Source organism: Sphaeramia orbicularis, chromosome 15 (genome assembly GCF_902148855.1).
Source record: "Sphaeramia orbicularis chromosome 15, fSphaOr1.1, whole genome shotgun sequence".
NCBI classification, from domain to species: domain Eukaryota; kingdom Metazoa; phylum Chordata; class Actinopteri; order Kurtiformes; family Apogonidae; genus Sphaeramia; species Sphaeramia orbicularis.
Genome location: NC_043971.1, coordinates 4047543 through 4063301, shown reverse-complemented (window position 1 = coordinate 4063301; position 15759 = coordinate 4047543). Strand labels below are relative to the sequence as shown.

The following is a 15759-nucleotide window of genomic DNA, read 5'->3' as shown; positions in this document are numbered from 1 at the left end:
CACGTACGCTGCATTGTTTTGGTCAGAACGTAGCCAACATGGCGTTGGGGCAGAAACGGTCGAAAAAGATGACACCGGGTCCAAACAGACCACACCAGGTCCAAACAGACCACACCAGGTCCAAACAGACCACACCAGGTCCAAACAGACCACACCAGGTCCAAACAGACCACACCAGGTCTAAACAGACCACACCAGGTCTAAACAGACCACACCAGGTCCAAACAGACCACACCAGGTCCAGTTGAACTCTGTCAAAGCTTCCATTTCTTCTAAAGGGTGGAATCCCTCCAGTCTGCTCAAACATTTGTCCACAGCATGGGATTCATTTGATTCTCTACTTAGCAGCACTTGTGAATCTAGCGGCAGAGTGAACACCAGGACGTCATCCGGGCCCAGTTCCGGTTCCGGTGTGGGCAAAAAACATCAAACCCCCTAAAATGCAAGTTTCTGAAGGTAGGGGAAAGGAAATGAGGTGCACAACAATGGGAGATGGGCAGAATCGAACCGGTTCCACGTAGTGGAAATGGAGCAATAGAGGAATTTGTGAAGCGTCTTTAGTTTCACTTTCACCCAAACTGGGCTCGGCGTCATCTGTTATTATTATTTGTCCATACTGTATATGTTCTATTTTCTGTGCAGATGGAAATATAAAAGACAGTTAATGCAAACACACCCGTTTGTACTCTTTTATTCCCTCACCCAACGAGAATCGATAAGAGAATTGATAAGGAATCGGATTGATAAGCAAAATTGATATTGGAATCGGAATCGTTAAATTCTTATCGATTCCCATCCCTACTTATGAGTTGTTAAAATGTCATTTTAGCACCAGGCTCTTGGATGCTCCTGCTTCTAATTACATTTCCAACAGGTTTTTACCTTTTATCTATGTAAAGTCAGATCATTCTGGTCCTGTGGTCACGGCTAAAGCGACTGCCTTTTCTCACCCCAGTAACGTCATGGAAGTGGTTCCTTAGGTTTGGACCGTACCACTGAAGAAGCTCTCCTCCAAACTCATGATTGCGAGAATCCTTTCATGGACTTAAATCCAGCAGCGCACTGAAAATGCCTCTTGCAGGAGTTTATCTGTAAAGTCTGTCAGACCAAATCTGCTTCTAAAGTGGGTAGTTGTAGTTGAAATGCACGTGCAGCCCGTTCACCGGATGCACTATGGGGACCGTCTGCATCTTGGGGAAGTTCTCCGTGGCCAGGGTCCATTTGCATGACCCGATCAGCTCCACAGTCAGAGTCTTTAGGATGATCTGTGCCAGCTCCTTCCCTACGCAGCTCCGCACGCCACCGCCGAACGGCACGTAGCTGAACCGGGCCGACCGGCTCTCCTCGCGGTCCGGACCGAAGCGATCCGGGTCAAACAGCTCCGGGCTCTGGAAGACTGCAGCGGTCTCATGGGTGTCCCTAATACTATACATGACGCTCCAGCCTTTGGGGACCTGGTAGCCCTGTGAGGGAAATAAACATCAGAAATCTTGGTTAAAAAAAATCCCCCAAATTTTGTCTTTTATCTGCCAATAGATTTGCAGAACATCGTGTCCCATTAAAATGTGAAGAAGCTTATCAAGATGACAGAGATATTCTACAGCGCTTCTGGATATTTGTCAGTATCTGTACTATAACATAATATTGTATTATAGTATTTAGGGGTGTAAGAAAACATCGGTTCTGCAATATATCGTGATATTTCATTTCACAATACTGTATCGATATTAAAAAGAACTGTATGTTATTCAAATGCAGATATTGTGGTGGTTCATTTTTGTTTTTTTGTTTTCCTTTTTTGTTTATTTTTTATTTATTATTATTATTTTACACTCTTTAATTAAATAATGTTAGTTCCTTTGTTGGTATCACACAAAAGTACTGTTCTGATGTTAGTTGTGAACTAATAGAATCTGAACATTTGAACAGGATCTGAAACTGTAATGTCTGTAAAACAGAATTTCAGTTTGAACACAGGAACATTTTGTGATATAACAGTAGATCCTGTTGTGATCAGATAAAAATGTGTTTAGTATTTGTGCATATTTCTGGTGTAATTAAATTCTTCAAGGAAATAATCATTTAAAAAACAGAAACAAACAAAAAATTTCCTTTCTAACAGTATCATGATATATTGTGATATATTGTATTGTGATCCTAGTATTGTGATTTGTATCGTATCACCAGATTCTTGCCGATACACAGCCCTAGTCTTGGTGTGAATGTGAAGCTCTCAGAGACCTGGACTCACATCTAGTTCAAAGGTCTGCAGTGCGGTCCTGTATCCACCGGAGACCGGCGGCAGGAAGCGAAGCACCTCTTTGACTATACAGTCGATGTAGCGAAGCTGGCTCAGTTTGTCCAGACTCAGGTACGGTACATGAGACTGGGACCACGGAAAACCCGGGTCATGATTCTGGTGATGATGACCCGCCCTGGTCAGCAGACAGGTGGTCTCGGAGTCAGCGCCGGCCTCTGTCTCCATGGTGACGGCGGACCGGCAGTTGCTTTTGTGGGCTTCGTAGCCCAGGCCCTCGGCGTCCAGCTCGGCTCGGGCCCGTTCCACCACCGCTGGGTGACGCAGAAGCTGCAGCACCAAGGACGTGGAGGCGCTGGCGGTGGTGGAATGAGCAGCAAAGATCAACTCGACTGCAGTTTCCTGTAGGATGAAGGTGGAGGCACGGGTTCATCTGGGTTCATCTCATCTGAATTCAACCCTTTAACATCTACCAACTCAATTTAAGGATTAGGGACAGAGGTTATGTTTAGGGATGGGAATCGATAGGAATTTAACGATTCTGATTCCATCATCGATTTTGCTTATCGATCCGATTCCTTATCGATTCTCATTGGGTGAGGGAATAAAAGAGTCCAAACAGGTGTGTTTGCATGAACTGTCTTTTATATTTCCATCTGCACAGGAAATATAACATATACAGTATGTACAAATAATAATAACAGATGACGCTGGGTCCAGTTTGGGGGGATGGGGGTGTGGGCATACACTGTAAAAACAAAACAAAAAAACCCTGTAAAAAAACAGTAATATTCCAGCAGCTGGGGCACCAAAAAAATACTGATAAATAACGGAAAATAACCATCTCATAAAAATACGGTAATTTTCCATAATTAATATACAGTTTTTTGCTCTAATTTCACATGAGATTTTGCAGATTTTTTTGACGTTTTAATGTTTAATAAAGAATACTTACATACTTAAAACAATCAAATTACCTGTAAATATAGATATAAATAATTTTCACTGAGACTCAGTTGTCTAATCCACTGATAAAAACTGTATTTGGACAGTTTATCAGTGCTTATACATGTTAGACATTCACAAAAATACATTTATTCAACATATTTGTTGGGAAACCTCCTGTAATTACACAAGATATTTGTCAATTAACAAACAAGTCTTGTTAAACTGACAGAGCAAATACTTCTTTTATGGTTATCAGTAATTTTATCTTGTTTTATTATTTTTTTTTACAGTATTAAACTTTAAATTAACAGTTTAATCTCATAAATAGAAATAAATATTTATGAAATTATGATACATTTCCAAATGTATTTTCACTGTAGTTTCTTTGAAAAAAGAAAACAATTTCTTTTAAAAAAAATAGAAATTTTTTGGTTATTCACAGCTACAGTTTTTTCATGTTATTTTATATTTGACATGTCAAATCACAGTCTATTTTTGTCATTTCATTGATATTTTCCTGTATACAGGAAAAAACTGTAAAATAAATGGTAAAAATTCTGTTAAATTACAGATTTTTTTTTTATAGTGTACAGTGAAAGTGAAACTAAAGACTCTTTACTAATTCCTCTATTGCTGCATTTCCACTACGTGGAACTGGTTCGACTCTGCCCGTCTCCTGTTGTTGTGCTCCTCATTTCCTTTCCCCTACCTTCAGAAACTTGTATTTGAGGGGGTACGACGTTTGTTACCCGCACTGGAACCGGAACTGGGCCCAGATGACGGCCTGGTGTTCACTCTGCCGCTAGATTCACAAGCACCGCTAAGTAGTGAATCAAATGAATCACATGCTGTGGACAAATGTTTGAGCAGATTGGAGGGATTCCACCTTTAGAAGAAATGGAAGCTTTGACAGTGTTCAACTGGACCTGGTGTGGTCTGTTTGGACCTGGTGTGGTCTGTTTAGACCTGGTGTGGTCTGTTTGGACCTGGTGTGGTCTGTTTAGACCTGGTGTGGTCTGTTTGGACCTGGTGTGGTCTGTTTGGACCTGGTGTGGTCTGTTTGGACCTGGTGTGGTCTGTTTAGACCTGGTGTGGTCTGTTTGGTCCTGGTGTGGTCTGTTTGGACCTGGTGTGGTCTGTTTAGACCTGGTGTGGTCTGTTTAGACCTGGGTGTGGTCTGTTTAGACCTGGTGTGGTCTGTTTGGACCTGGTGTCTGTTTAGACCTGGTGTGGTCTGTTTAGACCTGGTGTGGTCTGTTTGGACCGGTGTGGTCTGTTTGGACCTGGTGTGGTCTGTTTAGACCTGGTGTGGTCTGTTTGGACCTGGTGTGGTCTGTTTGGACCTGGTGTGGTCTGTTTGGACCTGGTGTGGTCTGTTTAGACCTGGTGTGGTCTGTTTGGACCTGGTGTGGTCTGTTTGGACCTGGTGTGGTCTGTTTAGACCTGGTGTGGTCTGTTTGGACCTGGTGTGGTCTGTTTGGACCGTTTCTGCCTCAGCTCCATGTTGGCTACATTCTGACCAAAACAATGCAGCGTAAGCGTGACGTCATTGTGCATGCGCAACGAAGGTGGAATCGATAAGCAGAATCGTTAAGCAGGCAGGCAAACGATTCCAAGGAATCGAGCTACTGGGATCCGGTTCTCGATTCCCATCTCTAGTTATGTTTGAGCCATTTGGAAGCTACATGCTAAACACAGAAACTAGAGGTTGTTCTCTCTCAAATGGACTCTAACGTATGCATTTTTGCCTCATACTTCTCTTACTTTAACTCTACCCTAAACAGAAGTTTAAGGGATTTTTCACGGAACCATAACCAAAGCAACAGTTCATGGATTCAAAACACTAATGCTCCCTCATGCTCAGATTCACTGGACCTTTCATGGAAATGTAACCACAAGCAAAAGTTTATGAAACATTTTTAGAACATCAGGGTAAAAATTGTGCACATTCCAAAGGCTAATTTACCTCCGACATCGGCAAACATCAAACTAAACTCTGTAGGCGATGCTTCGCTGCGGTACCTTTAGCTCTTGGATGCTGAGTTGCTGGCCGTGCTCCTTGGCGCTCGATAGCATGTAGTCGAAGGCGTCATGATATTCCTCCTCCACTTGCTGTCGCTCCATTTTCTCCTCAATGATTTTCTCCATATTGGCATGCAAGATCTCTCTAGCCTTTATCCCCTGGATGGAGAACAAATGATAAAAAAATGACAAAAAATCTTTCCATTTTCAACATATGAAATCGTATAAATACAAATGCCACGTTTAATTGACGTTAATTGGTGTGTCATCTGTACGCATTATAAGCTTTCTGTGTGTATGTTCACGCCGTGTCAAATACCACACACTGAGGGTGAGTGTTAAGGCAGGGCTCTCAAACTCATTTTCTTTCAGGTTCCACATTCAGCTCAATTTAATCTCCAGTGGGCCGGACCAGTAAAATAATAGAAAATAACCTAAAAATAATGACAAGTACAAATTTTGTCTTTGTTTTAGCGTAAAAAATCCTACTAAATTATGAAAATACTTACTTTTAGAACCTATTCAAACAAAAAAGATGTGAATGACCTGAAAAAATTGAAATTTATTGAGAAAAATAAGTGCAATTTTAACAATATTTTGCCTCAATTTATCATTTATACATGTGCATTATGGATTGAATTTACAAAGACACAACACTTTTCTTTAGACATTTCAGGTTGTTCATTTTTGTTCCGATTACTCACATTCTATTGTTACAGGATAGTTTGTACATGTAAGTATTTTCATAATTTAATGTTATTTTTTGCACTAAAACAAAGACATAAATTTGAAGTTGTCATTATTTATAGGTATAGTGTAATATTTTTTTCACATCAAACTGAGAAGAAAATCTGGAGTCATTCTTTTTTGTCGGTTCTTCTGCTGTTATTATTTGACTGTAAATCATATTGGTCTGTATGTGGAACCGCAACTAAAATGTGTTCCACAGCCTTGACTGTGGAATTTTTGCACTTTGCAAATTCATCCCACGGGCTGCATTGGAACCTTTGGTGGGCCGTATTTGGCCCCCAGGCCACATGTTTGAGACCCCTGGGTTAGGGTTAGGGTTATGTGAAGTGGAGATCTTGGCGTAAATTGACACGCAACCAAATGGCATTGAATAACACGTGAAAGGACAAAAATGCATACGTATTGCACGGTGGACGGACGTTTCGGCCTTTCGAGGGTTAGGGTTAGGGTTAGGGACTGCAAAAAGTGCAGTCCGAAACATCCTAGTCCGGAACGTCCTAGGCCGAAACGTCCAAGTCTGAAACGTCCTACATTCGTATTGCACACCACATGCCATACGAACTGGTGTGACATACAATGCGATTTCATGAGATCAGTCTACCATTTTACATGTCCTCAAATCATGGATACATGCACAGCCTGGCCAATAAAATCTCCACCTGAATTTAACTAAACAAATAAGAACCTGCCATTGGCCTGGGATTAATATATATTAGATGAAACAAGCTATTTAAAAAGGTCATGTGGTCTGATGAGTCCACATTGACTCTGTTCCAGAGTGATGGGTGAGAAGAGACATGGATGATGTAATTACCCATCATGCCTAGTGCCTACCTGTGGGGGCAGTGTTATGATCGGAGGCTGCTTCAGTTCAGGTTCAGTGGTGTTATGTGTTCCAAAAATGAAGGCAAAAAATGTTGTGCCATTGCATTAAATGTATTTAAACCATGCCTCTGTAAATGTGTGCAACTATCAAAGATAAAGGCAATCCACTGAAACATTAGCAAATGGGACTCTTTTTTTGGCTCGGCTGTGTATAATTGTAATGTAATTTGACAACAAAACATCGTCAATGGAAACATCTGCACAATCACAACACATTGGCTATTGAAGGACCCACAACCTTTTAGTCTTTCCTTATACATGCAGGTGGGGTGGGTGACGGAGGTGAGGAGAACTTCCACACAATAACTAATGCGTTTTTATGCTGCTCCATTCACAGATGGAGAATTTCATTAAACCCACTGTCAATAAGTGTAAGATATGACATATTGGCAAATGCAAAGGCAGCTCACATTCAGGCAGTTCACAAATGGCCAGTGTTACTCAGTTATGTCATGAAGATTTCACTAAACAGCCTCCAACACATGTCCTCCAAACCTGCTGTCTGCTAAAAATAGGGCTGTGTATCAGCAAGAATGTGGTGATACGATACAAATCACAATACTAGGATCACGATATGATATATCATGATACTGTTAAAAATGTAATATTTTTCTTTCTTTCTTTTTTAAAAATGATTATTTCCTTGAACAATGGAATTCTAACAGAAATCTGCACAAATACTAAACACATTTTATTTGATCCCAACAGGATCTAATGTTATATCACAAAATGTTCCTGTGTTCAGACTTCAATTCTGTTTCACAGACATTACAGTTTCAGATCCTGTTCAAATGTTCATATTCTATTAGTTCACAACTAACATCAGAACAGTATTTTTGTGCAATCCCAACAAAGGAACTAGCATTATATAACCTCCTACGACCCAGGAAATGTCAGCAAAGTACCAGCTTTTTTTTTTTTTTTTTTTACCTCCGCCAAGGAGGTTCTGTTTTTGCCGGCGTTGGTTTGTCTGTCTGTCTGTGTACAAGATAACTCAAAAAGTTATGGACGGATTTGGATGAAATTTTCAGGAAATGTTGATACTGGCCCAAGGAACAAATGATTAAACTTTGGTGGTGATGGGGGGGGGGGGGGGGCGCACTGATCGGCCTTGTTGGAGGTCTGCACTCTCCAAGTGCTTCTAGTCTTTTATTTTTTTTGGATAAAGTTGTGAAACTCTTGTCCACAGATGTGGACAGAAAACCCATAGCTGGGTCTGAGGAGGTTAATAAAAGAGTGTTAAATAAGAATACATAAAATATAAATAAAAGAGAAAAACAAAAAAAAAAAACTAAAATGAACCTCCACAATAACAACAGTTTGAATAAACACCTAAAAATATTGATAAAGTACTTTTAAATATCAATACAGTATTGTGAAATGAAATATCGCAATATAGTGCAGATCTGATATTTTCTTACACGCCTAGTTAAAAATACATACTAGATAGATTTATACATTTGTACAGCTTGGTACTGTTATCCTCACTTGTCCAGATAAATCAAAACTTGAAACTATTTTTGCCCAAAACGCCTTCGTAGCACTCACCAAGCCACAACTGGGAAATGAACATGAAGTGACACGTGTCAGTTCTGTGATTTGATTGTTACTTGTGTTTCAGTTTTGTCTGGATATTTACTCTTTTTGAGAACCCCCCCCTTCACCTGGAGGTTGTGAAGGACTTGCTGTGCTCTCTTACCTTGCGTAGGCCGCTGAGTGGAGCATCTATAGGAAGTGAGAACAGGTTGTTCATGAGCTGCTCAAAGATCTTGGCCAGATAAACTATTCGCTCCTCCTCCAGCTGCAGACCCAGCAGGACCTTGATGGCGATTCGGAACGTCAGGGACCTAGCGGCGCTGTAGACGTCCACAGAGCCGGGCTCCAAGCACCACTTGGCGATTTCACACTTGACAACGTCCTGCAGCCGGGGCAGGTAGGACTCCAGAGCCCCACGGCTAAACACTTTAGCCAGGATCTGAAAGGGTTTAAGGCAACAAAGGACAGGAGAGTCGTAAATATTATGACCTGGTACACGGCTGTCAACACCTTTGAGTAAATAGTCACTTTGGAGGAGGACAGGGTGGGGTGGGGTGGGCAAGGACTGCACAACAGATGAGGAAGATAATGGACATAAAACAGGGTGTAGGGGATAGTATGGGATGATTAACCCTTTATTGGGCAGTGATTTTTTTTTGTAATTTCTGAATCAAGGTTCTAATAGTTTGGGATTTTTCATTATAGTTTAGTTTTATTTAATTTTGACTTTTTTTCCTCTAATTCAGTTAGTTTTAATTCATTTTCAGAGCAGGTTTGCTAGTTTTTATTAGTTTCATTTTTTTCTAAATGCTTAGTTTTAGTTTAGTTTTAGTATTAATTTTAGTTTTGTCGTCTCTTTTCTCTTCTTCACCATCATATTCAAATAAATCTCAGACAGGACTCTGCTGTTTTCTCCCAACTTTAGTCTCCATGTTTCCAGGTAGAGTGGGGACCAGAAGACGACTGGAAACCACAAGTGACCGTGAAGTGCCATATGGTACCAGCAACTAAAATTGCTCGAGTGAAATAAATCGCTTTTGTGTCAATCTCACATTGACAAAGATGAAAACGAAGGGAATTTTATCCATAATTTTTATACGTTTTAGTTTGTTTTGTAAACACACAATACAGTTTCAGTTAGTTATTGTTTTTTTCTTTTAATTGTAGTTTTTATTTATTTCAGTTAACGAAAATGTTTTTTTCAATTCTAGTTTTCGTCATTTCATTAGTTTTCGTTAACGATGATAACCTTGTTCTGAATACATACAACAGCAACAGTTCCAGTAAGGACAGTGAGTCAACAATCTGAGGTCCAATGTGGTCTTCAGGGTCTGTAAGGTCCAATGTGGTCTTCAGGGTCTGTAAGGTCCAATGTGGTCTTCAGGGTCTGTAAGGTCCAATGTGGTCTTCAGGGTCTGTAAGGTCCAATGTGGTCTTCAGGGTCCAATGTGGTCTTCAGGGTCTGTAAGGTCCAATGTGGTCTTCAGGGTCTGTAAGGTCCAATGTGGTCTTCAGGGTCCAATGTGGTCTTCAGGGTCTGTAAGGTCCAATGTGGTCTTCAGGGTCCAATGTGGTCTTCAGGGTCTGTAAGGTCCATCTCTGCATGACCAGTGAGTGGACCTGCTTTGTTCGGTACTATGAAATGGTGGAACTAATGTAGGATGTTCTTACTGGGCTGTACAGCTGACAGGGTGGGCGGGGCTCTTCTGAGGTGAGGACAGTTGAGGAGTCTCTTCACTTATGGACACAGGTACCAAGTGGAAACTAAATGATACTTTAACAGAAGGTTTTTATGTTGACCATAAAATCACTGTCAAATTTGAACCCCAACCGTGACCTTTTCCTAACGCGTGCCAGGATGTTTTATGTCATAAGTCAATGTCTGGTCCATGACGTTGTCACAGTGTAACTGGAGCATATATATTTATGGTTCCTCCAATCAGACCTGAGTCCTCCTTACCTTCCTCTTCCTCTTGTGTAGGTCTCCGATGGAGTTGACCAGGGTGTTGGGCCCCAGGATGATGCGGGTGCTCTGGGGCCACTGCGTGCACACCAGGCTGTGCTCCCCCAGCAGGATTTTACGAATATTTTCAGGCCCCGTCACCCGGATGACGGGCTTCCCCAGGAGGTGGGTCTTAAACACGTTTCCATGGCGTTCTCTACGTGAGATGTGGAAGTTGGAGCCCTGGAGTACAAAGAAATATTTGGATAAATGGTTTTATTGAAAGCCATAACATAACAAATGGAAAGTTACTTTATAAAATGCACACTTTTTAACAGTAACCCCTCATAAACCATCTCAGTCTTATTTCCTCATACAACCCCTGGTTAAGCCTAACTCATGAATGTTCATTATGAAGTTTAATCATTTATTTTGTTACTAGTTTTCCACTACAACACTAGTGGAGTTACAAGTTTTACACTTTAAGGAAATGTTTGAGGGGGTGCTACAGGAAATGTAGCCATGAAAATGAGTCACACCAGTTTGACAGGTTTCCAAATACTGGTCACACTGGTGAATTTCTTTTTTTTTTTTTTCTTTCTTTTTTTTTTTCCTTTCTTCTTTTTCTCTTCTTTTCTGGGCTCAGCTGGCTGACAGGCAGCTGTCTGTACCGATAAGGCAGCAGCCAACACCAACTGTACTCCCAGTCATCATTGCCCATTTTTTGACACCTTTGCTTGTGTATCCTCTTTTATTTGGACATTTTACCAGGGAGTATCCCACACTACTTTTTTTTTTTTTCCTACTTGTCTTGTCCAGCGTTCTAACAGTAGAATGGTAGTCTGGTTCCTTTTGGTGCTGAACAAATTTGCTTTGTCAAGGGTAACTTCATAAAGTATGTGAAGCGCCCTTTGATATTCTACTGTGTTTATTATGAGTTTTGTTGAACCACATTTCGATGCCGGACCTGACATGGGGGGTGGGGGTGGGGGAGGTAGAAGAAGGGGAGAGAACAAGAGAGAAGAAGGTGGCGAAGACCCTCACAAGAAAGTATCAACAATACAAACAGCAACAACCATGGAGACAATTATAATGGTGACAATAACTACACTGAATTTCAATACAGAATGTATAGTGACTCTGGTCCACTTGGTGGCGCTAATGCATGTCTAAGCTAGTTTGATAACCGCTAATAAACACTAAAAAAGAAAAGGTAAAACAGTAGCAGAGGAGCTCTCTGTCTGGCACTAGTAGAGTATGGATAAAGTATGGAGGCAGGTGTGGATCGAGTTTTATCCCCAAATGTGACCTGTATCCGATCTGTTAAAGACACTTTGAACAGCACTAATCTGACCCAGGCCACTTTTATATGTGGTCCTAAATCCGATATGTATCTGATATTTTGCAATGCGACTTCAGTCTGAATGGCCAGGTCGCATTTATCCGACCTTTACATCACTGAAATGTGACAAACGCCACAATTCTGCATCCTAGGAGGAGGAGCGGTGGGAAAAACTAATTTCCTTCCATAAACATAGTGTGTGTTTTGTGCATGTGGGTCACTTCAGGGTCACATTCAGTTCATATTCGAAACTAATAGAAGTTGCATTTAATGTGGAATATGAACGAGCACACAAAAAAATCAGATTTCACAAAAAATCCGAATTGTGCATTAAGACCTGCTGTGAGAACAGAGCTGTAGTTTGGTCATGACTTTTTCCTGTTTAAATTTTGCCTCGTCTTCATTTTCAGCTGCACCTTTTTCATCTGATTCAAATCCTAAAATGCCTTATTGGGGAAGTTTAAGTTTTCTGTAATGCCAAAGATTACCATGTCTCCTGTCATAAAAAGTTCAATAAATAAATAAAATTCATAGTAAAGGTGTATCATGTTCATGTTCCCCTTCAACTGAAGTTTGATTTTCCTCTTTCCCTCCAGCTCAACTCTATAACTTTTTGTTTCATTCATCATTCATTGTCATGTTACTTCTTACTGATAATAATGAAGAGCCATGACCATCTCTGATCTGATAACCTGATACAACCGTTATAATGACAAATGTTGGTTCCACCAGTTCCATGATTCAAAATGGTTGAAGCTCCTACACCAGAACAGACTGGGAAACCCTGGAAACTGCCCCAGCTCTGACTTCAACAGTGTTTATGAGTGTAACTGTATTCTGATGCACTGACTGTTTTTGAGTTGTTTTCTAAAAAACTTTGAGTAAAATGCCTTATCCACTTACCAAACAAACCCACAAATGGAATATGTGAATGTCAGCTGACACCTAGCGCTATGGTATCAGCAAATACTTCCAACTGCAGAGTCTTGTTAACTTTCCAGCAAACACACATATTAAATAAACCATTGAAAAGCGAATGTAGTCCAACAAACACACGACTGAGAGTCTCAGGCTCCGTTCACACAGCAGGTCTTAACAAACAATTCAGATTTTTTGGTAAAATCCAATTTTTTTGTGTGCTCGTTCATATTCCACATTAAATGTGACTTCTATCAGTTTTGAGTCTGAACTGAATGTGACCCTGAAGTGACCCACATACACTAAAGAGGTCCTGAAGTGACCCACATGCACTAAAGAGGTCCTGAAGTGACCCACATGCACTAAAGAGGTCCTGATGGAATACGTGACCACGCAGACACCAGTGGCGGCTGCTCGTCTTTCAGACAGGAAAAGCTCATTGTCGGCTTACATCAAAAACATTGTCAAGTTATTTAAACATAAATTCGTCCCTCCGTTCCTTTTTAAGAAAATGCTCAGTGACCTTATCGTATCAAGTAGGCGTCTTTTCCAGGGACTTGATAGTTAGTTCACTCCGACCTAGCCGACAGTATGATTGATTGAACTACAAAACGATATTAAACTCGAACAAGAAATGATTAAATTATGGAACTGAAACAAGAAAACGTTGAAATTATGTTAAATTGAAAAAAGGAAGTCCAATGAGTGTGTTTTATTTACAGTGCAAGAAATGAACAAGTAATTCCGTAGTGGTTTCTCTCTCAGTTTCACAGCAGAATGTGCGACTGCATTAAACTGAACTGTGTCAGTGAAGGAGCAGATCTGAAAATAGTTGTCAGTCAAATGGGATTCAGCCTTTTGACCAATCCTCCAATCAGCACGTGGAAGCTCAGCGTCTGGCCCAGCCGAGCTCCGCCCACAGCTCCATTCACCCCCAGAGACGCTGAGGGTCCGGGGGCGGGACAACATGGTGGCATTTATCCAATTACTGTCCAGTTTAAAGGCAATGAAAAACCCAGTTCCACTCAGTCCCATTGAAGTGCATGGACGCTGAGCGTCTGCGGACAAATGCACTGAGCAGAGATCGAATGAGAAAACACAGACATGGGAATGGAGGAGAAGTGAACAACATCCAGTCCACTGATTTTTGACAAAGCTGATTCTGAACCAACTGGTCTGTGAGATGAACGTGTTCTAACACATTTGTAGTCAATGAAATGCCAACACAACTGAACAGATTTGAGCATTTAATTTTCATAATTTTAGGGGAAGCTGAGCTTCCACTGCAGTCTGAGAGAATTCACCTCTGGCAGACACACACTGTGTTTATGGAAGGAAATATGTTTTCCCCTTCGCTCCTCCTCCTGGAACGCAGAATTGTGATGTTTGTCGCATTTCAATGACATAACGGTCATATAAATGTGACCCGGCTGTTCAGACTGAAGTCGCTTTGTAAAATATCGGATAGGGGTTGGATTTGAATAAATCAGATTAGTGCTGTTCAAACTGTCTTTAACAGATCGGATACAGGTCACATACAGACAAAAAAACATCGTATTCGCGCTACATTTGGCTGCAGTCTGAACGTCGCCTTCTTTGCAGGAAACTTTCCTTTGACTTGACCTGATATTGACAACTGTGAATGTTCAGATGAAACCCAAACGTCTGTGATGTGCAACAGGAGTGGCTTTACTGAACTGAAGGATAAGGGCTGCGATGGAAGGAACGGGAACCCCATGAGTCACACGCAACACTAATGCAACCACAAACGCAATTATGTTTTCAGATCCAGGTCTAGATTGAGATGGATCAGAGTTGAATAGACTGGTGTTGTAAAGAAGAACTGTTTTTCAAATGAGGTCAGTGAAGAGACATCTGACAGCGACGACACCCGGGAAAATAAGCACAAATATGGAAAAAATAATCCATTCATATTCATTATGTTGACTTATCACCAGAAAAAACGTTGTTTCACCAAATTTAACATACAACATCCCAAGAAAACCTCATGTAACCAAAGGATCAGACACTAACTGTAGTCCATGTCAGAAAGGAGGGTTAATCTACCCAGATTTAAACACGTTTTTTTTTTAGTTAACATAAAATGAAATTGCATTAAAAGATGTAACAAGATAAAGCCAATCTAAAATGTGTAAAGATCAATACAACGTAAACGCTGATCATTTGTGATTTTAAAACTAGTTTTTATGGTCAAAACAAAACAAAAATGTTCGCAGCAGAAGACAAATATATATCACAAAAAGGTATATGGTGACAATATTGATTATGGTTTTGTCCTAGTTTAGAGCATATATTGTAACTGTCCCCTTCTATTTTTTTTTTTCCCCCCCATTAATATTTTGTGTGGTCTTGGCTTCGTCATGACACTAAACTGAATATCTTTGTTTTGTGGGTTTAACAGACATTTGAGGATGTCATCATCACAATTTTTCCCCAATTTTCTGCCATTTTATACACACAATTAATTGACCAACAGGGAAAATTATTAACTGCTTAATGTGATGTAAGAAATAAAAATATCATTTTAATACAGTAATGTAATATAGGGTAGTATTGCTTCCTTGCACTTGCAAACACACCTTCTGAGCTTTATTTATTTTAATCACATCACTCTAAATCTGAGGATGATTACACAAGCTGAAACTGGGATTCTGATTAATGGTACACTTGGACTTGGATTAAAATAGAATGTGATTCAGACAGAACCCCCTTAGGGTTAGGGTCTGTCATAGGGTTAGGGTCTGCTGTTGGTTCCCCTTCTTCCCATCATCATCAGTGTTGGACTGAACCACAGACTGGGTTGTTCCTGCAGCCATAGAGTAGGGTTTGCTTTAACTGTTTGATGAGTTTATACAGAACTGAAGGAGACGATCAGAAACAAAAACACACCAAAGGCAACATCACACCCAAGCACATGTGTCCTGAAGAGGCGCCTCTAATGACACAGCGAAGGACAAGTGTTCAGAGAACGCAAACCTCCACCAAGCACCCCGAACAGTGTGCATGTGTGGATCGACTATTTCTGTTTAAATTCAACAGTTTCCAGGTTGTTCCATACAGCAGAAACAGTTGAAGCTTGGTCCCAGTCATGTGTCTGTCCAATTAGATTCAATTCACATCAATATTTGTTGAGTTCTA

At 40.7% G+C, this 15759-nt stretch overlaps 1 protein-coding gene across 1 annotated transcript in view; it reads right to left on the bottom strand.

The window, feature by feature from the left end:
* Positions 1 to 810: 810 nt before the first annotated feature.
* Positions 811 to 15759, bottom strand: part of LOC115434463 (cytochrome P450 26B1-like) — a 21543-nt gene continuing 6594 nt past the window's right edge. The window contains exons 3-7 of the mRNA XM_030156426.1: positions 10359 to 10583; positions 8562 to 8837; positions 5228 to 5386; positions 2252 to 2659; positions 811 to 1463 (exon numbers count right to left, since the gene is read on the bottom strand). Coding sequence (XP_030012286.1) covers positions 1119 to 1463; positions 2252 to 2659; positions 5228 to 5386; positions 8562 to 8837; positions 10359 to 10583 — 1413 coding nt within the window. The 3' untranslated portion in view covers positions 811 to 1118. The remainder of the gene's footprint in view (positions 1464 to 2251; positions 2660 to 5227; positions 5387 to 8561; positions 8838 to 10358; positions 10584 to 15759) is intronic.